The sequence below is a fragment of the Nanorana parkeri genome, unplaced genomic scaffold, assembly GCF_000935625.1.
Source record: "Nanorana parkeri isolate BGI_ZX_2015 unplaced genomic scaffold, ASM93562v1 scaffold1576, whole genome shotgun sequence".
In the NCBI taxonomy this organism is placed as follows: Eukaryota; Metazoa; Chordata; class Amphibia; order Anura; family Dicroglossidae; genus Nanorana; species Nanorana parkeri.
The window spans coordinates 128,795-156,495 of record NW_017307844.1 but is presented as its reverse complement, the minus strand read 5'-3'; the positions used below and the strand labels follow the sequence as shown (position 1 = coordinate 156,495).

At 43.2% G+C, this 27,701-nt stretch overlaps 1 protein-coding gene across 1 annotated transcript in view; it reads right to left on the bottom strand.

Moving 5' to 3' along the window:
- The window catches only part of HMGA2 (high mobility group AT-hook 2), a 105,615-nt gene that overhangs the window by 68,073 nt on the left and 9,841 nt on the right, over positions 1-27,701 (bottom strand). The window contains exon 3 of the mRNA XM_018570686.1: positions 18,028-18,078. Coding sequence (XP_018426188.1) covers positions 18,028-18,078 — 51 coding nt within the window. The remainder of the gene's footprint in view (positions 1-18,027; positions 18,079-27,701) is intronic.

Here is a 27,701-nt window from a genome sequence, read left to right as displayed (position 1 = left end):
TTTATTAGCCCCCGTATGTTTTAGCAATAAAGTTTAGTGGGGGAAAAAAATTTAAGTTCCCCCCCCATTTAAAGTTACACATAGAAAAGAATAAAAAAACAAAAACATTTTTTAAAGTCCTCCCCCGTACATAGACGCATGCAAACATGCGTCGGGGGCGCATACGTGCAAAAAAGACGATTGCGCCCATTACGCCGCACATGTTACATATCGCCGCGAACGTCCAAGTGAGAGCAATAAATCTAGGGCCATCAATCACTGATAACACTAAGGCCCCATTCACACTGAGCGATTTATCGAGCGATTTTTGCAGCGATATCGCTCATATTTCCACGCGATATCGCTCTATGTAGCTTCTCCAATCCATTTCAATGGAGCTGTTCACATCTCGTCGCTCAATATCGCTCGTAGCTCGTAGCTTGTCGCTCCTACATGACCCTTTTCGAGCGATTTTGCTCCTGATTGCATACAGCCCAATAGGAAAAAGTCGCTCAATATCGCGCAATTTTCATGTCGCTTAGTGTGAATGGGACCTAAACTGATGATTGGTAAAACCTTTTAAAGTGTCGCCTATGGCCAATTTTGGGTATGGTAGTTTTCTGCGATTTCGCGGGTGCACGCAATTTTAAAGCTTGACATGTTTGGTGTCTATGTACCTGACGTGACCCGATCTTTTATATTTTACCAAAAAACTGGTTAATAATAAATCTGTCTTTTCTTCTGGAGGGTGGTTACTTTTCTTCCCCATGGTCCCTGTGTGTGTAGTAAAATAGTCACCGCTCCAAGATCACTCCTGATCTTGGATACAATTTAGTAAACTAAATGTGAGATTGTAGTCCATCATGGGAGCGGGCTTGGAGTGGTGGCTTCTATGTAACTATGGGGAACAATAGTAGCCACCCTTCAAAAGGACAATGTCAACACCAATTCAGATGATTTGAGACTCTACAGCCGAGTGATAAATAAATAAGATACATTGTTCTTACTAGTTAAGGTGCTTAAATGTATTTTTAAGGTTTAACCGCTGAGTTTAGCATCACTCTAAGCTGATGAAACTTAAATGCGTCACTTTAATGCTGATGAAATCTCTTACAATGGATGCTGCCCCTTGATGTAGAATGTTTAGTTTCCTGCAGAATCAGCTTGTACTTGCTCTGATAACCTGTTATAGGGTGAATCCTTTCCCTTACAGGGTCCTATGAAGCCACCCTTGTGTGTGCTAGTAAGTATTGTATGTCTCCACAAACAGCAAGGCAAGACACTGTCTGCTCCTTCGTCTCCAAGCTAGTAGATTGACACACTGGCGGAACTACCAGGGTCGCAATTGCGACCAGGCCCTGGCGTTCCGCCACTGGGGGGGGCCCAGCAAAGAAGTGCACTGCCCGAGGGCCGTGGCCAGGGGGGGCCTTCACCCAGTAGCATAACGTGGGGGGGCCCGTGGCCCAGTGAGATACTGTCCGGGACTCCGGCGCCAGCAAAGTCCCCCTCCGTCCTCCCCCCCTCTCCCATTGCAGGTGGACTCGGCTGCCGGAAGCTCTTCATTCAGCGTCGGACGCAAGGCAGAGGCGGAAGTACCGCCGGTGTGGGACCGAGCCAGAGCGCAAGGTGAGGAGGGGCCCATAATAGCAGTGGCAGCTAGGACCCCATAATAGCAGTGGTACTGGCAGGACAGGGGAATGAATGGTGGCAGGGGCGCCGGGTGCCATCCGCTTGGCCGCCCTTCAAGTGAGGCAGAGAGCCGGGTGTAATTGTAGCACAGTCAGCGCTGGGGCCTCGGCCGGGAGCACCCAGAGAGCTGCTTCCAGAATACACAGCCCGCTGCCTCTCCCTGCTGCATGGTGTTCCAGGCTGGAGGACAGTTAGATAAGTTATGTTGTGTTATGTTATATGTTCTGTGAGTTGTGTGTTGTGTGTAGTCCTGTATAGCTGATGGAACTAATCTGCATTTCTCTATAAATCATTACTGGGAGTTGTAGTCCTCTATACCTGGTGCCATTCTGCATTGTAGCAGTGCAGAATGGCATCAGCTATAGGAGGACTACAAGCCCCAGCAATGCATTATAGTGGGAGGATGCTGGGGGTTTTCTGCATAGCTGACTTTTTTTTAAATGTATTGCTGGGACTTGTAGTCCCGCATAGCTGGTGGTATTCTGCATTGCCACTGGTGTAACTACCAGGGTCGTTGCACTTGGGAACCCTTTTTTTAAATTCCTCTTCTGCCTTTGTGACGATTTGAGTAAGTTTGTATGTGTGTGTATACATGCGTTTATATTTTCTAAATGTATTATTCTCGGTTAAAATGTCATATACATGTCTCTAAACGTCTAATTGAAATATGGATCTTTTGCTGTGATTCTGTCCAGTGGATGTATAAATCACCTTGATTTATGGTTGTTCTATATGCTATTTTGCAGGCCCATATCATCATTGGCTGTGACTTCTTGTCGGACCGTCTCCTATCCTGAAACTACCTCTGTGGATGATAACAGTACATTTTAAAAGAAAAACAGAAATGGTTTAATGTTTTATATATTGAAAAAAAAAAAAAGGTATCAAAATCATGCTTTTTTTTCTGGGGGGCGGGGGGTTTGCCTTTATGGTTTTCTTGCACCGGGGCCCTAAGGGTTCTAGTTAGGCCTCTAGATGGACAGCTGCTGGGGAACATACAGCATTTTAATGATAATTTACACACCCAGTGAAGTGTGTAAAGTCTAATTTTCCCCAGTTTGACTTTAAGTGGTAACACAGATAGATCCTTTAGGTTGCAAAGAAGAATTAAGTAGGCATCTTTATTACAATACTTATGTAATCATAAAAGTACAGCAGAATAGTATTATATAAAGCATTGTACAAATAAAAACATAAGCAATAGATTATCTGTACAAATTTTAGGAACCATCATAAAACTAGAAGCATATGCTGTCTTATCAATCAATATGGTCATTCAAACACTAATGGTTATATTCTCTTTCTTTTAATATGGCCTGCTATACTGTAGTATGACCGTACCGACTGGCTAGTCTTCTTAATTGGGTAGACTAGCCAGTCGGTACGGACTATTATGCAGCACATAAAAGCAGAAATATAGGGAAATATATGCTTCATATTTGTAATTCTGCTAAAATTTCCTTTGAATTTTCAAATGTGGCAGGATACACTTGTGGGGTGCAGCGAAGTAGAACTGAAACATGCACTTAAAAAAAATTAAATCACATTACACCACATTGCAGAGGCTACCATGTGATGTGGTGTGCTACAACGCACATCTGATGGCTGGGAGTTGGGGTGCCATTGGGAAGAAAGAGCACCCAACATTGCAACATGTGCACGCATACATATGAATCAATAAATGTAATCTAAGTAAAGAGTTTAACAAATATTTACAGTTAAAAAGTTATGGACAACAATTGCTTCCCACCCCCTGAGTATTTGCCACTCAGCTAACAGGTATTTGAATGACTCACCCTAGGAAAATGTGTGCTAGTTTAATCATGATCTCTCCTATTATAAAAAGTAAATGCTGAAACTAGTCTAGTAGTTTTCAGGTATCTTAATAACAATTGTTTCTGGCTTTCTTTGTTTCTTCTTCATACAATGGCCATCTTTGGTTTCATCCATGTGTATCGATTTTTTTTTTATTATTTATTTAATTTAACAGAAACTATAGCAGCTAGTAAGAGAAGGATCAGCATGTGAACATCCACAATTCTTTACATTAATTATGAACTTTTAAACAAAATACCAATAGACAAATCTTCGACATTAAATGTTTTCAACGCACAGAAATCACCAAAGATCAATGGTGAGGCTAGTTTGTGTAAAAGATAAGGCAAGAGATCCACTTCCTCACATGCAGACTATCTACAATGATCTTCAGTCTTCTTCCTGAACAGTACAGTGTCTGAACAGTACACCTAGGGTCCGTGCTGCTTGCTGCTGTTGAAGAATGCAGTGTGCAAAGCTTGGGAAAGTGCGGCCCTGCTGCTCCATGTCAACATTCCACCCCCTCTGCCTTTCCCAAGGTCTCAGGCAGAAAACCCTTTTTTGTTCTTATCAGTTCAAACAAGAACAATGAATTCCTCTAGTCCACAAGAATGTGACAAGGTGCCAACAAAGCCAACCAGTAAGGTGATGTATGGCCTATAGGCTATAGCTCAGATAGATTACATAATCCTTTATTACATAGTAATAAACTGCATTTCATATACAGTACATACATTTGGGCTTAAGAGAGGGTGGCAAAATATACAGTGGAGAAAAAAAAGAAAAAGTATCTTCATCTTGCATGCATTTGTGCACACAAAAGCAGCCACATTTCACTAAAGAAGGTAAAGTGTCTGCCATTTTTATGGAATGCGACAAAAAAACCCACTTGTATGAAGGATTTAAAATTTAATAAAAAACACAATTTAGACAGATTAGAATTATGTCCGACTAATACCTTGCTAATGGCAAAGTTGTTTAGAAATGGAGACATTATTAATAGATGTTTAGAGAGTCAGAAGCAGGAGATCTGCAAATTATCTGAACTTTGATTTGCTGCCTCTGTCCATCTTCCTAGAAGATCATTGAGCGCTAGTTGTAATTATGCTGCCCATCATGGTTGACCCAGGAAGCACCTGGAAGTTAAACCCTCCGTTTTTATTGCATATATCTACTGCTGGCAAGCAGTAGATATATGTAAAAAAAAAAAAAACGGTTTAAAAAGGTTAATACTTACCTGTGTCTTCCCCACGCGCTCCCATCCAAAAATGTGAAAATTCTCGGGCGGCTGCAAACCATCTTGGGGCGGGCGCAGTTCGGATTTTCGGGCGGGAGACGAGGAGAGACACAAGGTAAGTATATGGACGCGTGCACTCGCATGCAGACACCGTGGGACAGGAAGTGCCAGCAAGCACAGAGGAGTCAGTGCTGGATCGGAGACCTGCAGCAGCGCTGGAGGGACAGATCAAAACAGGAAAGAAGATCGGGTTAAGAGACATAATTTAAGGTAAGTGCTTTAATTAACATTGGGGGGAGGGAAAAATATATCTTTGACTTTAATGTCACTTTAACCACTTCAAGACCAGGTGTTTAGACCCCCTTCCTGGCCAGGCAATTTTTCAGTGTTCAACGCTGCAGTATTTTGACTGACGTATATTCCGTCATGCAATGCTGTACTGAAATGAATTTTATACCATTTTTTGGGGACAGATCGAGCTTTATTTTGGTGGTATTTAAACACCACTGGGGGTTTTATTTTTTACTATAATTAGGAAAAATTACAGAAAATTTTGAAAAAAATAAGTTTTTTTTACATTAGGTTAGGAAACATTTATTATTACCCAGTTTTTTGGTAAAATATAAAAGATCGGGTCACGTCGGGTAAATAGAAAACATGTCAAGCTTTAAAATTGCGCGCACCCGCGACATCGCAGAAAACTACCATACCCAAAATTGGCCATAGGCGACACTTTAAAAGCTTTTACCGCTCATCAGTTTAGTGTTATCAGTGATTGATGGCCCTAGACTTATTGCTCTCACTCGGACGTTCGCGGCGATATGTAACATATGCGACGTAATGGGCGCAATCGTCTTTTTTGCACGTATGCGCCCCCGACGCATGTTTGCATGCGTGTATGTATGGGTGTATGTATGGGTGGGGACTTTAAAAAAATGTTGTTTTTTTAAATTCTTTTTTATGTGTAACTTTAAATTTGGGGGGGGAGGGACGGACTTAATTTTTTTTTTCCTTTTTCCACTAAACTTTATTGCTATCACATAGGGGGCTAATAAACCCCCCTATGTGATAGCAAAATATGTGACAGGTCCTCTTTATGGAGACAACACTTCTGCATTCTTGCAGAGGAGAGGGGACCGGAGGGACATGCTGATCCAGGGCTCGCACCGGGCACGCGGAGCCTGGGATCAGCAGGACAACGGCGGGGGGGCACACCGATCAGCACCCCATACACGCGATCCGCCGGCTCTAAAGCCGGCGGATCACTTGTATGGTAACAGGCATCGCTGCCGGTTTTAAAAAAAACGGCAATTTCCCGCTCGCGCGTCTGAGCAGACGTCTAAAGACGCCCGCTCAGATCTAGAGAGCTTTAGCTTCTGATACAGACATACAAAATAGCTACTTTTTACAGTTATTTCCTGACATGACATGAAAAGTTATGCTATTTTGCATCAATGTAAATAGTGCTTAACTGATTAGTTCTTTAAAATGTCATTTTATTTACATTTAATAAGAACAGTATATGGCCTGAAAGCCTAAATCAGACTTCTAGCATCCTCAGGGGTGTCTCAAAATTTTGTGGTAGTGGGACTGTGATGTCAAGGGGGAATGAAGACTGAGGTGAAGGGGGCCCCTAGTGTAAAGGGGGAAGTCCAATGTGAAAGAGGGCTTCTGATGTGAAAGGGGGGAATCTTGAGTTGAAGGGGGCATGTCGATGCGAAGGGGGAACCCTCTTTTCAGTGTGTTCTTGTGTGGGGTCCCTCTTAAAATCTATGACATTTTAGACAGGTGGGCCTCAAGATTTTGCATACTTTTAATAGAGTGCCGTGACTAAAAAAAAAAAAAAGGTTGAGAAACGCTGGCCTAAATAATGGTGTGCATTTAACTTGCATGTTGAAGAAAGAAAGAAAAAAAAAAAGCAAGCACACACAGACAAGGAAGCTGGCATTTAATGACAGTACAGATAATTGGATTTTAGGTGACCTGACCTTGCAGTAGATCTCACAACAGGAATGCTTTGAAGTTTAATGATAAAACATTTAAAAAAAAAAAAGATTTTTATCTCAGGTCCATGCTGTATGGAGTTTTAGCAAATCCGTATCTTCTGTAAATTTCTAACATTTGTCCAACAAAATGCAAGTAAACATTTAGATCAATGCCATGAACTTTGTTATTGCCCTGGTAAGTTTTCTTCAACATTTTAAACAGGTCCAGCTTTTATTTGAGATTATTCTGTTAACAGTGTTTAGTATAGACAGCCAATATTTATGATCAGACCTGCGAGGTCTGCATTTTTGAAATTCTACAAAACCCAGGATAACCATTCAAGAAATTTGGAATGCCCTAAATAAGGCAAAACAAGTATAAAATACATTTATATTGCATACATAAAAACAATTATGTATCCCATAATTAACCTATTTAATATATCCTATTAATTTTGCCTACAGTCAAATACAGAAAATAACTGCTTTAAAAAAAAAAAGCTAAAAAAAGTGATCAGTTTCTCAGTTAAATTCAATAACATTTTGGCATAATTGTCTAGACATTAAGGTGGGATGCGCTTTTGAAAATAAAATTACCATAGCAAAATCAGATGTTACATTAAAAATACAAACAAGTGAAGCAAACTATTCAATTAAAAAATAATTTCCAGTAAAAACAAGCTCAGTAAAAATCCGGGACAAATGTCTAAATTAAATGAGCATGGCAAACAAATATGCAGTGTGCATACCCCCATTTGACCATCTTTGTTCAGGCATACTCCTTGGTGAACATCTACTTCCTGGACCGAGATGCTGGCTTAGAGATGGCACAATGTAAATTAGGGATGCACCGAAATTTCAGCTGCCGAATCATTTCAGCCAAAAATGGTACTATAGGGAAAATACCAATAGTACCAAAACGGCCATAAATTCCGTGCATCCCTTCTCTCCTCCCCGCTGGTCTGTGTCCCCTCTGATGCCGCTGCTCTCCTATGTCTGTGTTGGCAGAGGCAGTGGGGATCGGAGGACACACAGACTGGAGCCTTGCGGGGAGTTGAGAAACTGTCAGGATGCAGAGCGGGGTGGTTGCGGGGAAGAGATAGCTGTCAGCCATCACAAGAGGCTGAGCTCTCCTTCCGCACTGCCCCCCTCGGCCTCCTGAGACAGGCGAGTCAGGATGGAGAGTGGGTTACAAGAACTCAGTGATCAGAACTGATTGCTGAGTTTTGTAAATAACCGAGGACATAGTATGCTTACTGTGTCCCCAGTTATGAATGAACAGGAAGTGCTACATATAACTTCATGTTCATTCATGATTGTGGACATAGTAACTTATACTATCTCCACAGTTTATGAATAGACAGGTACTATTCTCCACAGTTTATGAATGGACAGGAACACTCAGTATAGGGTCTGTTTAGACCCCTAATATTTCCCCTGACAGTAAAAAAATAAATGAATAAAAATAAAATTTAAAAAAATATATTTTTTTTAAAGAAGGTTGGGGAAAAAAAGTCATTTTCGGTTTTGGCTTGACAAATTGTTTTTATTTCAGTCTAAAATTTCCCTTTCCATGCACTCCTAATGTAAATCCTAGGGCCTGTGCAGTTCTTGCCAGTATGTACAAATATCGGACACAGATCAGCCCATGCTGCAGCCTTTGACCTTACTTGTTAGAAAAGTTGCAATATTGCAGTTTGCTCACTGCTGTAGAGGAGACTGAGAAAAGGTTTTCACCTGCTTGCAACATATTGACAACAATCTTAGCCTAAGCAGACAGCAAGCAACCAAGCAACCAACAAAAAGCTTCCGTGCAGACACCTCTATCAGTCTCCATTACCATTCAAGTGAAGAAATAGGTTTCCGCATTTTCTTTATTAAATTCAGAACATGCACGTTGTTGAGGAAGCAGAACGGTGGTTAGCTTTTAAAAAAAAAAAAGTCAGATTCACTGGTTCTTATAAAAGTGGGTTGTTAGATAGCAGGCACCGCAAGACATTTTTTACACCTCTTCCTTACTATGTCACAGGTTTGGGAGAATTAATTCTCTAATTAGGCGAGTTAGGCAGTCGTCTAAGGCCTCACGCTCACGAGCGTCTCGTGGCTGCCTAGTGCGCCTCTACAGCTTCACCACACCTGACAGCAGTGGCAGATCCATGAAGGGGTGGGGGTGTTAGGGTGCAGTGGCTGCGGGGCAATTGCCAGCGCCCCATTCTCCCCCATGAGAAATTTGCTGCTCCCTCCCTCTGCCCAGGGGAGGACTGAATCGAGGACCCGTGGCTTCCCCCTCTAGTACTAGTGGAACCATCAGGGGCCGTGACATTCCGCCACTTACTACTTCCTTCCCTGCAGAGAAAGGAGAGAGCCCGTCTGGGGTGGCATGGACACGTAGAGGCTCCCGCTCTTGCCTGCCGCCGCCAGCTGTGGCCTCAGGACTTGGAGGAGGGCAAGGAAAAGGCTTATACCGGAGAATGAAGAAGGTCTGGGGCACAGGGAGTTAACCTCTGGATCAGGAACAGCAGGTGCATGGAGTTCAGGTTAGTGAAGCACCCCTCTTAACATAGAAGAATACATGTTGAAAAAACAAACAAAATAAAAAACTAAAAAACGATCATTCTTTTTTTAAAATCCCCAAGTCATGTTGTCATTGTTCACAACTGGTGCTAAAGATTTTCTATGTAAAAATCCAGCTGCCCAAAACCAGTGAGCAGATGCTTCTAAATACCAAACTGCTGCCACATATAACCCATGCCATCCCATCCCATACTGTGTGATAGGAAAACAGGATTTGCTGCGTTCTTTACTACTGACCTGAGCACTCTGTCTCTCTTACTACCGACCTTGGCACTCTGTTACTTCCTTAGGGCTAGGGTTTTGTGTATAGTTATTTGTAGAATTAGATATATGAGACAGAAATTAAATTCTAGCTCTAGCAGCGGTAAATTCCTAACTGCTGGGATTAAAAGCGGGTCTTAAATTATGCAATTTATACAGTTCATTTTTTTTCATTATAGGTATAAGTGGGGGCCTCACATTTGAGTTTCGCCTAAGGCCTCACAAAGTCTAGAGCCACCTCTGCAAGTGACAATACATTGGGTTTTATACAATGTAGTGACTGAGTTTCATTACTCTTGCATATGGACAGTTGGAGCTTGCATAGCTCTGAGCAAGCAACTTTTGTAAGTTCACAGAAATTGTTGTGGGCTATAAATGGAAGCAGCACAGGAATGTGAGAAAAGTAAAGGCTGTTTGTGGCATCTGTAATCAAGCAAATGGGGGCGTGGCTTACGCTTTGGACAAGATGGCTGCGTAAAAGCTTAGCTCCGACACCAAGCACGCCTCACTAGCCTTTTTTCACCCCCTAACACTCATTATGGTAAAGATTGGGAAGCCTCTACCTCCCTCCCCACCGCCAGAGACAACGGAGACCCAGCCGGTCAAGCAAATCCCAGATATCTTCCGGCCGAGAACGGAGGCCTTGGATCCGCGCTCCTCTAACATGGCGTCCACCTCCACACACGTGGGCCAGCCAAAACCCAAATTCGACCAGAGACATCAACAGGAGGGTGAAGCCCTCTCTGCCTACCTGAAACAATTACCAACGAAAGCAGAACTCTCATCGATTGCAGGAGATATCAAGATGTCCGTTAATTCTGCTATCTCTGACCTCCGGAAAGACATACTAGATGTGGGCCGCAGACTCACTGCAGTGGAACGCGCGGGAGAGGAGAGAGACCAAGCATTGGGGGCCTTACAAGACTACACAGTAACATCGGCCCGCACCATGATTGAGATGAGACGGCACATCGAGGACCTGGACAATCGGGGTCGCCGCTCGAATATCCGAGTGCGAGGCGTTCCGGAGACGGTGCCCACAGAGGGTGTACACCTGGCCTTACAGTCAATATTCAACGGCCTCCTGGATCGCCCTCCGGAGTCCACGATAAGACTTGGTCAGGGCACATCGTGCTCTTCGCCCACGCCCGGCTCCAGACGGCCCACCACGGGACATAATCTGCTGTATGCAAAGCTTCCCACTCAAAGAGGAGATACTACAAAGAGCGAGAACGAGAACCCCGATCCTTTACAAGGGCCACGAACTACAGCTGTTCTAAGATCTATCGGCCCTAATGCTACAACAGAGACGGGCCCTACGGCCTCTTCTTGATCGTCTCCGCCGCATGGAAATACCTTACCGCTGGCGTTATCCCTTCTGCCTCTCGGCCACCCGAGGAGGCCGCACGGCACTTCTACGTTTCCCAGACAAGATGGAGGACTTCTGTCGGCAGCTGGACTTACCTATCATCGAGGTCCCAGATTGGTATAATGATCTACGAGCGCCTTCTTCTTTGGACACTCTTGACTCGAGGACCCAGGAGACGAATTCGACGGCCCGCCTAGGCCGAGACACCTCCGGTAATCAAGCCATGGAACAACGCCGGCGGAAGAAACGGAAATCACCGCGACCGACACTGGCACGCTCCCCAGATGAAGATGGCTTCCTGGACGACTCCGCAGCTTGAGGGCCGGAGGGCTGAGTATCATTACCATTCTAGTTAACTGTTAACGTTGCCATAGTTGGCATTTTGTTGTTCGGTATGCCAGTTACAGGCTCTTTAAGGACTCAGAGACCGAAGGCTTCCTGACTCTTAGCTAATACGTGTGGTGTGAGTTATATGGTTTACCCCTGTATTCGGTTGATAGATAAATACTGAGTGGCTTTGCCTGAGAACTGCTGCATACCGCCTTCACCGTTTTTGCCGCCTGAGATTCAATGCCGTAGATGCCATAGTTAGCCTGTTGTTATGCTGAATGTTTCGATTGCATATGGGCCTCGAGGGGACAAGCCGTACGCCTGCAGAACTGGCACTCTGTAGGTGCACCCTATGCAAGCAGGTGAGGGAAAAGAGAAAAGCGGATGTCCCCTCGATGCGATGCAATGCACTGCAATTTACCGAAGGCTATTTTCCACACTAATAGCGGACAAACGTTGTTTATTTACACCGGGCTGAGCCACGATTCCGCGTGTCGCTGCTCCGCGACGGCCAACCCCTATCCTTGATTTCAGAAGCTCGGGGATCTCGTGGGGGGGGGGCGTTTGGGAGCAGCGACGGGCTGACAGGCAGGTGCAGAGGGTCTCTTTGCTTTCCACACTTGCAAAATGTCTTATCCCCGGAGGGGATGGGGAGGAATCCCCCCTAAGGGGCGGCCCCCCGCCCCATACCCGGGGCCTCCCTGGTATCCCTCCACCTCCATACCAACGATCAGTATACCAGCCATATACCATATACTCTGTAGCCTATCTCTGAACCTATTGCTACACCAGCCAAACTTTACTTTCATGCATACCAGTTGCTTTTTTTTTGCAGTGAAATTTAGCATAGACCTACCCGCGGGTGTGGGCTCAGCCGTGCAGCATGAATGCGGGTGGCTGGCCACATACCTACGGGTACACACCGCTCCAATCGAGGTCCACTTGGTGTCGGACTTGTTCTTAGTTAGTTAATTTTACTAATATCCACCCCTAGAGTGAGGTTAATTGCGAATGTATACATGCCCAACAGACGCCATGCCCCCTTTCTGTCGGCATTTCTCTCCACTTTGACAGATTTTGCGGAAGGCATGGTAATCCTAGTGGGGGACTTCAATGCCCCCCTAAATCCATTGCTGGACACCTCTGACCGTAAAACCTCACTCCCCTACCGCACTCTCAAATTCCTGAAACGCAGATTGACCGAACTTAGCCTTTTCGATACCTGGAGAGTCCTATATGCAGAAGGCAGAGGCTACACGTATTATTCCACCCTCCATGACAAATACACCAGGATAGATTATCTTTTTATATCCCAACCATACCTACCATCCCTGAGATCGGCCCGGATTGGACAAATTACCATATCGGATCATGCGCCTGTTATGGCCACTGTATCCTTAGGGTCACGTCCTCAGCCTCACTCGGTTTGGAGATTGAACCCATCCCTTTTAGCAGATGCTGATATTGTACACAAAATAAAAACGGACTTGAAAGAATACTTCTTACATAATGCCAAAGGAGACACCCACCAAACAACTGTTTGGGAGGCCCACAAATGTTATATTAGGGGCAAGCTTATTGAATACGCTTCGCAACTGAAACACCAAAGACAAGCCACCATCCTTTCCCTTTCAAAACACATAGCCAAACTTGAGCAGACACACAAACAATCACTAGCGGCTAGCACTCTCCAAGAGCTGACAGACGTGAGAAAAGAACTACGCCGCCTGATTAGCTACAAAATCCGTAGGGCCTTCACGTTAAAAACTGGACTCTACTATGAAGGTGGTAACAAATGCGGCAAGTTATTGGCGAGAGAGGTTAAATCCCATAAAGGTGCCTACCACATTCATAGCATTAAACGTGCGGAGGGAACACTTACGAGCTCACCACCCGACATCGCGGATAGCTTCAGAGACTATTACCAGTCCTTGTACAACATACCTCGTACGCATCCCCAGGCCGACCTAGACACGCCACAGACCGATAACACAGACTTGTACATCAGAGACTCACACATGCCATCACTCTCCCCCCAGATTATAGCTACCCTGGAGACCCCCATCACAGACGAAGAACTGATACGCTCTCTTGCCCAAACTAAACCCGGGAAGAGCCCTGGCCCTGATGGGTTTGTATCGCAGTACTACAAAATCTTCCAGGACCTTCTCCTCCCCCATTTCTTTAAATCATTCAACTCCATAGACCAGGACCATCCGCCACCCACAAGTGCACTGACGGCACATATCACGGTAATCCCGAAAGACGGGAAAGACCCACAGCTCTGTTCCTCCTACAGGCCGATATCCCTACTGAATGTAGAGCTCAAGTTGTTTGCGAAGACCCTGTCGAATTGCCTTCTCCCGCACCTACCAGATCTAATTAACCCCTCACAATCGGGATTTATTCCCAATCGCGAGGCAAAAGACAACACGATCATGGCGCTCAACCTTTTACACTGGGCCAACACCAAGAATATTGACATGCTGATGTTGTCCACGGATGCGGAGAAGGCATTCGACAGGGTAAATTGGAACTTCCTTTTTGCAGTCCTCAAACACATCGGCCTCCAGAACAGAATGCTGGGTTGGATACATGCTCTATATTCGACTGGCCAAATCCCTATTGCAGTCTTCTAAAGGTGAGGGAGGATTGGCGGTCCCGAACCTCCGCGCCTACTACGTGGCAACACACCTAATGAGAGTGCTTCACTGGCACCTACATGCCAAAGACAAGCCGTGGGTAGAGGTAGAGCATGCATGCTACCCGATATCACTATCCTCCATTACCTGGCTGCCGGATCGCCAACGCCCTCCACACCTACTGGAAAACCCCCTAATAAGAGCGACACTCGTGGAACTTACCCGCCTTCGTAATAAGGGAATAGTCACCACACATGACAGCCCGCTGACCCCTCTAATTGGGAACGAAGACTTCACCCCGGGAAACACGACAGCCTTCCTCCAAATTTGGAACCCCGAAACTACATTGAGAGCAACAATGTTCTTCAAGTCCAACAGATTCTTGGACAAGAAGGACCTATCGGAACACACCAAAAAAGGGACAGTCCCATGGTGGTCTTATTTCCAAACGCGACACTATTTGAATGACCCGGGTAGGAGAATGAACTTTGGGAGGAATCCTACACCCTTTGAACAGGCCTGTTTGGGGAGTGGACCAACCAGACACCTGGTATCCTGGCTATACGCCCAGGTAAACTCTAATGATACGAACCGCATCATGAATCTCCGCAGTAGGTGGGAAAAGGAGTTGGACACTCATCTCAGACGACTCATGGCAGGATATCTGCCTGGCAGTCCACGAGAGCTCGATCAGTAGCCGCACCCAAGAAGCAAATTACAAGATCCTAACCTTTTGGTACAGGACACCCCACCTCCTACACAAATTTTGTCCAAACGTTCCTGCAACCTGCTGGAGATGCCACACGATGCAGGGTACTCTATCACACATTTTCTGGTCTTGTCCACTCCTCAAACCCTATTGGACCCGCATCCATGCCTCGATCTCCCAGATTTTGGGAATTGACATACCGTTTCACCCAGCCAGATTCCTTCTACATGGGTCACCAGATGACTCGCCATACCCCAGCCACCGCAAGACTATCCTTAATCAATGCGGCCAGAGCCGTCATCCCCCGCCATTGGAAGGCTACCACTGTCCCAACTCACACTGAATGGATCACACAGGTGACCCACATATGTGAAATGGAGGAACTCCTATACACCAAGACAGATAAACTTGACAAATTCACCACCCTTTGGGCGTGTTGGAAAGACTATATGTCACGGACCTACCGACCCGCGGAAGAGACACAAATTGGAGCCCAGACGCCCAATTCTGACTAGACTACCTAGTCCGTGCAGGAAACACCAGAAACAGGCAATCGGGCAGAAGTGAGTGCGGGGAGCTCCTTCTGGGGGACCATCTGGTCTGTCGGATTCACTACGCCCCCGCTCCTCTGCTTCTCACCTCCTCCCCCCTTTCCATCCCCCCTTTCGCCCCCTACCCCCTTTCTCCGACCCTTTCTATTTTTTGGAGGGCTCATGTACCCGCAGATACACGGGCAAATTACCCTACCTTAAAATTCCGATGGCCCCCATTGACCAGCCCAATCTTGGAGGGATGGATGCCCTAAGAAGCCTAGTAGTGTCGGGAGAAAGAGCATATAAGCAAAGCACATAACGAGATAATATAATACCTCCCCATTCTCATTGTAATTATTGCAAATATTGAAGAACCGTATAACCTACTGGTGGAGATGAACAGCCAAACCCCCCACCCCCTCCACCCCAGATCTCCCATACACGTAGCTTCGAAGACACTATCCCTCTTCATATGATCCCCCACCCCTATATCTGAAAACATGTTGGTCAACTGTCATCTGTCATGTGTCATTTGTTTTGTTCTGTGTTGTTGTCCCCTCAAACTAAACATGTGATTTCCTATTAAGAATGTAGATGTACTATGTTTTGTGTTTTAAATGTACTCTGGAAGCGTACACTTGATCCCCTCTGTAACCCTTTGGATCAATGTTGTAATTGTTTTACCTGAAAACTTTCTTGAAAATAAAAACTTTTGGAAAATGTAATCAAGCAAATGGTTACTATTCTAGGCAAACAAGTTCACTATAAAGCAGGCTTGCACTTAAAGCTGACCTTTACCCCCTTTCACTAAAAATCACATCAGTATGCAGCTCTGAATGCGGATTTAAAATATCACATTAAATAGTTAAACATGTTTTTCATTTACTTACAAAAAAGAATTCTTCTGCTTCCTGGTCCAGTTTTGGCACAAATGATGCATGTGCCAAAGGGTTGCATCCTGGGAAGGTTACATCAGCAAAGCATTGCTGGGAAATCTCATCTGTAACCTCATGAGACCTCAGGGAAAGGCATTTTCCTCTCCTGAGATGATGTGCATAGTCACATGTGCCAAAGTTCCAGGAAGCAAAGAGATCTAGTAATCTGCCCTTACATAACATGGCCACTTCAGAAAACTGGGGAAGAAAAGATAATTAAAGATATGCAATGAATACAAAGCCTGCAAACTAGAAATATCGGTTTGTAGATTGTCATTACTAAACATTTCTAAAGGTGTGTTTGTTGTCATTTCAAAGATAAGGGTAAAGTTCCTTTTTAAGTGAAAAGATGCTGTAAAAGGATGAAGTCATGTGAGGCAGACTTGGTACTTCTTTTTTACATTGAATAATGTTTTAGTGTATTAATCCGATCTTCCTCTTCTTTCCTGTCCTTTTCAGCCTTCTCTCCAGCGCTGCTGCGGGTCTCCGATCCAGAGCTGACTCCTCTGTCCTTGCTGGCACTTCCGATCCCATGGTGTCTGCATGCGGGTGCACGCGTCCATAGACTTACCTTGCATCTCTCGTCTCCCAAACCGAAAATCCAAACTGCGCATGCACCCGCCCCAAGATGCTTTGCAGCCACCTGAGCAGTTTCGGATTTTCGGGCGGGAGTGCGCGGCGGGGTAAGTTTAAATCGCTGTTAAAACTTTTTTTTTTTAAACTTTTTGCATATATCCACTGCTTGCTAGCAGTAGATATATGCAAAAAAAAAAAGGAGAGTTTAGAAACCCTTTAACCACTTCAGATCAACTGTCAGGAGCAATGATAATCAGCTGTTGCCCTGTTTAGTTTATTGAAAGATTTCCCTTTTTTATAAAAATAAATGAAAAACAAAAACACCTGTCTGCTGGAAGCTGTATGTTTTGGCACTAATAGGTAGTTGGTAAGTCTCACTCAGTTATATTGAAAAGATGATTCACTGCCTTGGAATTAACATTCAGGTTGTCAGTCAGAAACTGACAGCATCCATCAGAAAGGCATTCAGCTTCATGGCAGATTCCATTAAGACCAACTACAGTTTTGAGTGCCTCACATTGTTTGTTACGTTGGCAAAGGAGAACGAATAAATTAGGGGAGCTCAGCATGTCACAGGCAGAAAATCTTCACTGTGGTCCCGTACAAGCATAAGGAAATCCCTATTGAATCCTAGGGAGAGTTTGTACACCAATTAAGTATTTCTCCTTGCTCCTGAAAGCAGCCAGAGAGGTAAAGGAGTGAAAGCAATGCAAGTATAAGGTGATCAAAAGGGGTTCCACTACTTGAACACGACACATCCCAAATATACCGAAACCTTCAGTAATGCAATAATTAATTTTAAAAAATGTGTACCTTCCCTACCCTCCTCCATTACACTGATTCTACAATATACGTTTATTATGCATATGTATACAGCACCAAGATGTTATTCAGTGCTTCACAAAGCACATAGAGCCATTCCCATTAGTCCCTTCACACTCATACAAGTATAAACAAAGGTCTAGAATCAATCTGATCGGGTCACAATTCTACCATTTAGCTATTATGTAGCTTTTTTAGTAACACAAGCACTAAGAGGAGATCTATAGAAAAATATATAGTCCATGCAGACAGGGCCCCTTGTAAGAGTCAAACCTAGGACCCAAAGCTACAAGCCAATAGCGATAACCTATGTACATTAAAGTGACACTTCACAGCAAGAGCTCAACAGCTACTAACACAGCAAGTGATCAGCGAGTTTTATTTAGCACCCAGCACATGACCAAGACAACAGCTCTCTCACTGCAATCACAGGAGAACATTTACAAAATGAATAATCCTACCACAGAGATTGTAAATCTTAGCTTTTTCAATAATCGATTATAATCGATTATGTCGATTAGTTGTTGCAGCCCTATTTCAAAGACTAATAAACATTCCATAGTACACTTACCCATTTTCTGGGGCGTCCTCTTGGACGTTTTTCACCACTACCCTCTTCTTTCTAAAAATGAAAGATTTTAAATTTAGTCATCACCAAAAACAATTGAACTTCATTAAATAACAATGTTACAGTCAGGGCCATGTTAGCATTCCAATGTATTTTTAATGATACCCCAACACACTAAGGCAACGCAGCTTTGATGCACATGTGTTGCAGCACACTACGGGCCATAACGCCAATGTCTGTTGTGGTGAACTGCATGGGTAAAAATTCTGCATGTCCATTCTCAAGCATGCGGTCCCCATATTCAAGCTGGATGGGACGCCTAAAACACAATGCACAATGCACGATATTACGAGACAATAAAGTAGAACGCAACACACAAGAACAGCAGGGTGTGAATGGACCATAAAAGGAAACCTGACAGAATATGGAGGATAATATTGCTGACCTCTCCTGAAAATGCCAATTCTCAGTATGTCATCCTAATCCAAAGCTTTAATACTTTCAGATGCTTGGACACGAAAGTATGTAGATCTTTGAATTTGCTGACAGTAATATTCATGCTTACTCCAAAGAACACATGAGCCTGGCTTCACTCCTATGTATTGCATGTATAAAATGTGTTTTACCACTTGTTGTTGCAACTCATAGCACGTTGTATGTGCCAATGCAGAAGTACAGTTGTTGGCAAGGCAGCCACGCCACAGCTCACCAAAACACACATGGCATGTTTGAAAGGGAGCCAGTGTGCAAAGAAGCACAGCAGGAACACAGTCATTGCATCTGTGCAATATATGCAAATTTCCCTATGTGTTACTTTTTTTTTCTTTACTCAACATTTTTAAAAGGAATTCTTGTTGATCTGCCAGAAATTAAGTGAGCTCCTAACTTCCTGTTTGATCTGACTGCCCTGCCAAATTCTCCTCTGCTGGTCTGATCACCTTCCTCTCATACCTTTAAAGAGTGGAGATGTTCTGTAGTGCAGAGGGTATACCATACAAGGTAGGTTAGTAGCTCACTGGATTTATGGCAGGATCAACAGGCATTTTCTGTACTATAAATGTTTTTACAAAAACAAAACGTGAGGAAATGAGCATGAATAGCAGAGATGCACCGGGTTTTTTTTGCCCAGAAACTTAAATAAAAACAGCAAGGCAATACAAAAAAGTTAATGGTCAAACATAATGCAGAAGATTACAGTAGATTCACTCAAGACGAGTAGAAAGTAAGCTGGTGCAAAATAGAGCAGTGTCTGACTAAAAGAAAAATCGTGGGATTGCCCCAACATAGGTTCCCTGTACTCTCTCCCCCTCAAATACATTGATTATAGAAAAAAAGGGGTTGTGGAGAGATAGGTGTGACCCATGCATGTGTAAAAGTTGTATCAATTTATTAAATATAAAATACAAAATACAGTCTCGGGCCGATTGCTTCTAAATATATATACATAATAAAGGCCATAAATCATCAGATATACAAAAATACAAAATACAAATACATAACTAGCATGATAGTCCCGGTAGTCATTATTGTTCAAAATTACATGATCCGATTGTATATAAAAATTACATGATTGGACCAACGCGTTTCGCAAAGTTAGCTTCTTCAGGGGACCGGTATTTAACATTCATGCATCAGCAGTGCCTGAGATAGAAACGGATATGAGGAGGGGCGAGATGATCAGGTGGCTAAACCACCCCACCCCATCCCTTTTCCCGCCTGGGACCCCGGGGGATCAAGGGGAGAAACGCCTGGGAAACTTCACGGAGGCCCAGCCTGCATCATGTGCTGGCCCATCATATCCCCCAAGTGTACCTTCCATTGTATCTCTAGCTAACCCAACCACTTCAAATGAAAACACCCCTCCCCTTATATAGCCCCCACCACCAAACAAAACAAATCCTTACAATCAGGCTAATAGGTATTATATACAGATAGAGATACAAAGTAAAAACCAGTAGCCATGGTAAAAGAGTAGAGATGTAGAAGAGCATTTGAAATTGTTGATGTTGTAAGCTACCACTACATTTACAAGTTTGGTAAATTAAAAATGTTCACTAGATTCAGAACAGCATCCAACACACCAATGTTTTTTTAGGGCAGTATTCAGCTTGTGATGTATTCTCCAACTATGTATGGGCAAGCTGTGGCCCAAGTTTTGCATCCAAGATTTGGCCATTGCACCCAATGCCATGCCTACTTAAAATCATTATTAAGTTGATTGGCTGAGCATCTAACAAATCTGAGACATTAATGCTTTTTTTTAAGGTTTAAAATGAAAAACTAGTCCTGGTCTTTTTTCACTAGTTCTTCTGGGCTGCAATTTGGTTGGTATGAAAACAACTGTATTTTTACAAAGATGTGCAGTGTAAAATGTTAATGTGAATTCATTTAAGGACAACACTTTTACATTTAGTTTTAGTCCTTATTGGTAAGTTAAGTTACTCTTTATTTTAGAGGTAAACTAGATACAGATGTGGACAAAATATGTGGTACCCTTCCACCTTATGCCAGATGCAGCAAAGCAGCCCCAACACATTACTGAGCCACCTTCATGTATCACAGTAGGTACTCTTTTCCTTGAAAGCTTCATTTTTAACATTTGTGAACAAAGAGTTTTTGACCTGCCAAAAAGCTCTAGCTTGTCTAAACTGTCCAAAAAACATTCACCAAGAAGCACTGTAGCTTAACAGTATGCATTTCATTAAATCCCAACCTCACTTTTTATGTTTTTCACTTTCTCTGGTCCATGCTCAGTGTGGTGCACATGAGGATAACAGACAAGCAGAGCTACTAATTTTCTTCTTTTAAATAGGCTGAGCGATTACAAGACTGAAGACATGTACTGTACGATACTAATCACAGAAAACCATTTGAAATATCACTATGAGCCACTTTTCTAGGCGTACCAACAAATGTGTCCAGGGCATTTTACAATATTCTTGTAGAATGAGCAATAATTGATCTCTTTCACACTTTCTTTGCTTTCCTCTCTAACACACTAAAGGCATACATGTATACACAGGACAACCGATTTGAATGTCATCACTTTTTAGGAGGTTTAAAGCATTGTTTCAATAAGCTGTAAGGGTACCAACAAAATTGTCCATGTCAGTATTCACATTCTTTTGCACAAATCAAGTTACGTCTCTTTTGAGCCTCTGCTATTAAAACTGAATCATGTGAAAAATGTAACCAAATCATGTGGTTGGAACTGAATCCCCATACATTGTATTATATTACAGAATCATGTGATCTCTTTCTTTAGTACCATTTGATTTAAACTACTCTTGCCTTTCTGACTGTACATTGTGGATTGCAGAGTTTTAAACCTTTAATCCAACTTAAAAATAACTTAAAGTAGTATTAAAGCCTGGGTGTTTTTTGCCTTAATGCATTCTGTGCATTAAGGCAAAAAACACCCAGCACTCTCCTAACACCCTGTCTCCCCCACACTTACCTGCAGCCGATCATCTCCACTGCAAACAAGAAGTTGCACGCATTTCCCCGAGCTTCCTGAGTGCAAGGGAGGGTACTGAGGGCAGAGAAGCCATAGGCTCCTTCTGCCATCAGTCAAGCTGTGACTGAAGGGTGGGGACATAGCCTGCTGCACTCTGTGTGCGTCTGTGCACGTACGGGTGCCTCCACAGTAGTCGGTTAGCTGATGGAGGCACCCATATGGGGGGGACCTAGCGGTCTGGATACCACTTGAGAGCGAGGACATTAAAAAGCTGAACAACAATTTTTTATAGCAAGTCTGGCCCCCATTAATAAAAAAAAATGAAAAACCCTGAAGGTTTAATGTCCCTTTAAATACAATAAAACTTCCAGCCATTTCATAATAAAATGATAGGTACAATGTTTATTCAGCCCACATGTTGTCTATGAAATAAAATTAGTGGCAGATCCACTTTAAGACATTAAGAGTGTTAAAATAGGATAGGGGGGCTGCCCACTTTCCTCATTGTGAAAATATGGAATATTTATATGCAATCAGCCAGCAGGTGGAACTCCAGGCTCCTTTTCACATGATTTTCCGTTTCTCCTTACAGCATGTTCTAACAAACACTTTTTACAGAGCTCATTAACTAAAGCTGAAACACACACACATACGTCAGCGGGGGTTCCAGTTAGAGTAAAGTCATGCATAAAAAGTACTTGTACGGTGACTCTTAATAAACAGATTTGCACATGCACACATTTAACAAGATTCATTACTAAATATACACCAATAAAGTATGGGATTATTAGGGAGATTAAGAAAGGCAGGGGAGTGTGAATGTGCAGATGCATGCTGTTCATTATGGAAAACCACTCAGCCTCAATGAAACTGTCACACGTCGGCTCAATAGATCGGGAAGTGAGCAAACACATATCATCGCTCGCATCTCGATCGTGTGCCTGCAGAGAGCCGTGACTGTCACTCACGTCACCCTTCAGGGATTCCCCCCTCCCCTGTCCGATCCTCCAGCGCTGACTGGCAGAACGGACGGGGAGGGGGAGAGTACAGCTGGCTCTGCCTCTACATAGGCAGAGCCAGCTGTCACTCACACAGCTGGGTGGATCCAGACAGTATTGTCGGGATCCGTCCCGGCTGCGGCGTCTCAGTATAAAGGAATGCTGTAGCTAGCGGTATAGTGAGCTTTGGGTGACGGGAGGACGCTAGTTTGTGTCCTCCCGTTACCCTTAGGAGAACTATAGGAAAAAGCACTAACCCCATAGTTCTCCTTTAAATATTACCTAGTTGAACTTTGTTATAGTATCGTATTTAGAATTGACTCAGAGATTACTTTAGAAAGCACTGTAAATTTCCTAAGTTTTGTACACTTTACCACATTTATTTTTATATATATAAAAAAAAATATAATAAATCAAATCATTAAAAAAAATGTTGTATATCACCACAAAATGATACTTTGTTCTGTATTCTCTAAAAAGCAGAGATGAATACCTATTCTCCGACAAGAAAAGCCCTGGCTCATCATATTCTGTCATGTATAAAATGTATAACCTGACAGCTTTTGTGGGGGTTGGCCAAAGGTTAAAAAAAAAGCCCTCTACTATGCCACTGTTCCCTTTCACATAGCAACTTAAAAAAATACTTTGAAAATCCTGTTTGCCTTTTTTACATGCTCTTTTCTGAATACTGCCAAACTTAAATTTCCAACGCCACTCTCCCCTTATATGTAAGGTTTATGAGGGGGTTGGGGAGTTCTGTTTACTATAATTAACGTAGCCAGTGCTGTGCTGGCAGATTTTCAGTTATTAGTTGTAAAAGTGCAGGACTGTCCTAACAAAGGGTTAAATATCTCAAGGCCTAGGTGGTACATTGTATAATAATGCACTTTTAAAAACCTGTCCCTTATCTGCACATTGCCATTTATTCTAAGCAATAGACCTTCCCCATATTGTCCTATGTATAAACCTACTCCAACGAATCAACTAGAAAAGGCCAGACAAAAGTTTTAAAATAATTTTTTAGGTATACTGCATGAATGGGAACACAAAATATATAGTGGCGATTTCTCAAGTTTAACTGCAAAGCTGGACATTTTTCCTAAATCTCATTGGTTCAAGAACATTATCAACAAAAGAATCTGCTGGGGCAGAGTCCGATATCTGCAGAGCAGACAGGGTAATTTGACATTTACACAGCAAAAGCATATGCTGCAGGCAGCAGTGGACCATTCATCATGTATCCTTGCCCTGCAGCAAGCTTACAATTCAATGTTCCTTTTATCATGCAGACACCAAAGGGCCAATTTAGGTGGAAGCCAATTAACCTTAAAGAGGTACTAGACTCTGGAAGCTGCTCCCAAAAAAAGACAGGCAGAGGGCAAAGGGCTAGTCATCAACATTGCCTGTGGGGTCCCTGCAGCTAATCTTTCCACCTTACTGGCTTAACATTTCTTGTTCTGCACTGTGTCTGTGTGGGAAAGCCATCTCAGTAGAGGCAGGGTTTCGCTTCCTCACGTTGGAGCTGCCAGCAAGGAGAACATTGTGCAACAGTGCAGTGAAATCCTCAAATCTCATGAGACAAACAGGCAGAAGCAGCCTGATATATCATACTGTAGATGTACAGTTAGGAGACTGTAGGCACAGGAGTGCTCTGCTAATTTTCAGAGTTCAAGACAGAATTCAGACTACTACCGTGTTTCCCCGAAAATAAGACACTGTTATATTTTTTTTGGCTCAAAAAAACCACACTAGGTCTTATTTTCGGGGTAGGTCTTATTTTTTTTTTATGTACAACAATCCACACTGATTCATGTACAGAAATATGGTGATCAGGGCAATCAGGGGTGCCGTACTTTTCCAAGAGCAATTTGTTAACCAATCGCTGACCAGAATGAGTGAAGCGCACTTTCACTATCGATTCCTCACAGGCGGAGTGCATTTGGTATCACTCCGCCTTTGACAGGAGCCAGCGCTATAGAGGAAGCATCGGCTTATGCAGATCTGCTCCCTCAGGTGCCGCCTCGCTTCCTCTAGCGCTGGCTTCGCTGGCACCGCTGATTCTCTCCTGCCTCTCCCGCGGCTCTACAAGTTCCCCCTTATGCCACCACCGGCCCTGGGAATGGTCACAACTCGGTCTTATTTTCGGGGTAGGTCTTATATTTTAGCAATTCCCAAAAATACACAGCAAATCTTCACTTGAAAAAATATGAATACAGTCATTGATGACCTCCCTTTCTGGAAATGCTAATTGACTGGCTGCCATATCTAATGCCTTCAAAAAGTTTTGGAGACACTGACCAGAATCTAGTATGCGGATCAGGAGACCTGACTTCACTTTGACTTTCTAATCTACATGTTTGTTAGGTCACATGTAGAAAGGCCAGAGACAGCAAGGCAACTAGTATTCGTAGGAGGTGCACAAAGGAGACCAACATATTTCCCTCTGTACATGTTTCCTTTAAAGTATATATTTTGTTTATGGGATAAAAACTGAGTAAATCACAGAAACAATGGTAGAGTGCATCAAAAGCCACTACCTGACAGCTTTTGTGGGGGTTGGCCAAAGGTTAAAAAAAAAGCCCTCTACTATGCCACTGTTCCCTTTCACATAGCAACTTAAAAAAATACTTTGAAAATCCTGTTTGCCTTTTTTACATGCTCTTTTCTGAATACTGCCAAACTTAAATTTCCAACGCCACTCTCCCCTTATATGTAAGGTTTATGAGGGGGTTGGGGAGTTCTGTTTACTATAATTAACGTAGCCAGTGCTGTGCTGGCAGATTTTCAGTTATTAGTTGTAAAAGTGCAGGACTGTCCTAACAAAGGGTTAAATATCTCAAGGCCTAGGTGGTACATTGTATAATAATGCACTTTTAAAAACCTGTCCCTTATCTGCACATTGCCATTTATTCTAAGCAATAGACCTTCCCCATATTGTCCTATGTATAAACCTACTCCAACGAATCAACTAGAAAAGGCCAGACAAAAGTTTTAAAATAATTTTTTAGGTATACTGCATGAATGGGAACACAAAATATATAGTGGCGATTTCTCAAGTTTAACTGCAAAGCTGGACATTTTTCCTAAATCTCATTGGTTCAAGAACATTATCAACAAAAGAATCTGCTGGGGCAGAGTCCGATATCTGCAGAGCAGACAGGGTAATTTGACATTTACACAGCAAAAGCATATGCTGCAGGCAGCAGTGGACCATTCATCATGTATCCTTGCCCTGCAGCAAGCTTACAATTCAATGTTCCTTTTATCATGCAGACACCAAAGGGCCAATTTAGGTGGAAGCCAATTAACCTTAAAGAGGTACTAGACTCTGGAAGCTGCTCCCAAAAAAAGACAGGCAGAGGGCAAAGGGCTAGTCATCAACATTGCCTGTGGGGTCCCTGCAGCTAATCTTTCCACCTTACTGGCTTAACATTTCTTGTTCTGCACTGTGTCTGTGTGGGAAAGCCATCTCAGTAGAGGCAGGGTTTCGCTTCCTCACGTTGGAGCTGCCAGCAAGGAGAACATTGTGCAACAGTGCAGTGAAATCCTCAAATCTCATGAGACAAACAGGCAGAAGCAGCCTGATATATCATACTGTAGATGTACAGTTAGGAGACTGTAGGCACAGGAGTGCTCTGCTAATTTTCAGAGTTCAAGACAGAATTCAGACTACTACCGTGTTTCCCCGAAAATAAGACACTGTTATATTTTTTTTGGCTCAAAAAAACCACACTAGGTCTTATTTTCGGGGTAGGTCTTATTTTTTTTTTATGTACAACAATCCACACTGATTCATGTACAGAAATATGGTGATCAGGGCAATCAGGGGTGCCGTACTTTTCCAAGAGCAATTTGTTAACCAATCGCTGACCAGAATGAGTGAAGCGCACTTTCACTATCGATTCCTCACAGGCGGAGTGCATTTGGTATCACTCCGCCTTTGACAGGAGCCAGCGCTATAGAGGAAGCATCGGCTTATGCAGATCTGCTCCCTCAGGTGCCGCCTCGCTTCCTCTAGCGCTGGCTTCGCTGGCACCGCTGATTCTCTCCTGCCTCTCCCGCGGCTCTACAAGTTCCCCCTTATGCCACCACCGGCCCTGGGAATGGTCACAACTCGGTCTTATTTTCGGGGTAGGTCTTATATTTTAGCAATTCCCAAAAATACACAGCAAATCTTCACTTGAAAAAATATGAATACAGTCATTGATGACCTCCCTTTCTGGAAATGCTAATTGACTGGCTGCCATATCTAATGCCTTCAAAAAGTTTTGGAGACACTGACCAGAATCTAGTATGCGGATCAGGAGACCTGACTTCACTTTGACTTTCTAATCTACATGTTTGTTAGGTCACATGTAGAAAGGCCAGAGACAGCAAGGCAACTAGTATTCGTAGGAGGTGCACAAAGGAGACCAACATATTTCCCTCTGTACATGTTTCCTTTAAAGTATATATTTTGTTTATGGGATAAAAACTGAGTAAATCACAGAAACAATGGTAGAGTGCATCAAAAGCCACATTACATTTACAGGCAAATCTTTTGCTGTAAAGCTTTACCTTTTCAAATTGGTAAATTGTGCTATCAACCACCAAAAAAATAAATAAAAGGCAGACAGAGAACAAAGGGCTAGTAGCCAGCATTCCCTGTGGTATTCCTGCATCTGATTTCCCCCCTTTACTGACCTACCATGTTCTGTACAGCATCTGTGTGGAGACAGCCATCTTGGTAGAGGCAGGGCGTTGTTTACTCATGTCAGAGCCAGCAGCAAGGTGAACCATGAGCAGCACAGTAGTAAAATCACCAAATCTCACAAGACTGGCAGGTAGAGGTAACAGTGCCTTAGATTTCACACTGTAGATATATAGCTATGAGGCAGTTCCTCAACACTTCCACATACCAGAAGTGAAGTGCTATTTTTCAGGAATTCAGAAGGTTTATAGGAGGTTGACTATAATTTAGAAAATCTTCACTTTTTGGTTTCTGATCCACTGTATATAGCCAATACAGAGGCTAGAATAACTTAAACAAAACTTGACTTACAGAAAAATTCAAGATTTGCATTTATAGTTGCATATCTATAGATATGTTACACTCGGCTTGAAATAATAGTGTGAGTGAAAGCAGGATAAACTGGTCTTTCACTGTCGTAGTGACTGATGTACATACATACACACTATATATGTGTGTATGATATATATATATAGATTATATAGATTATATA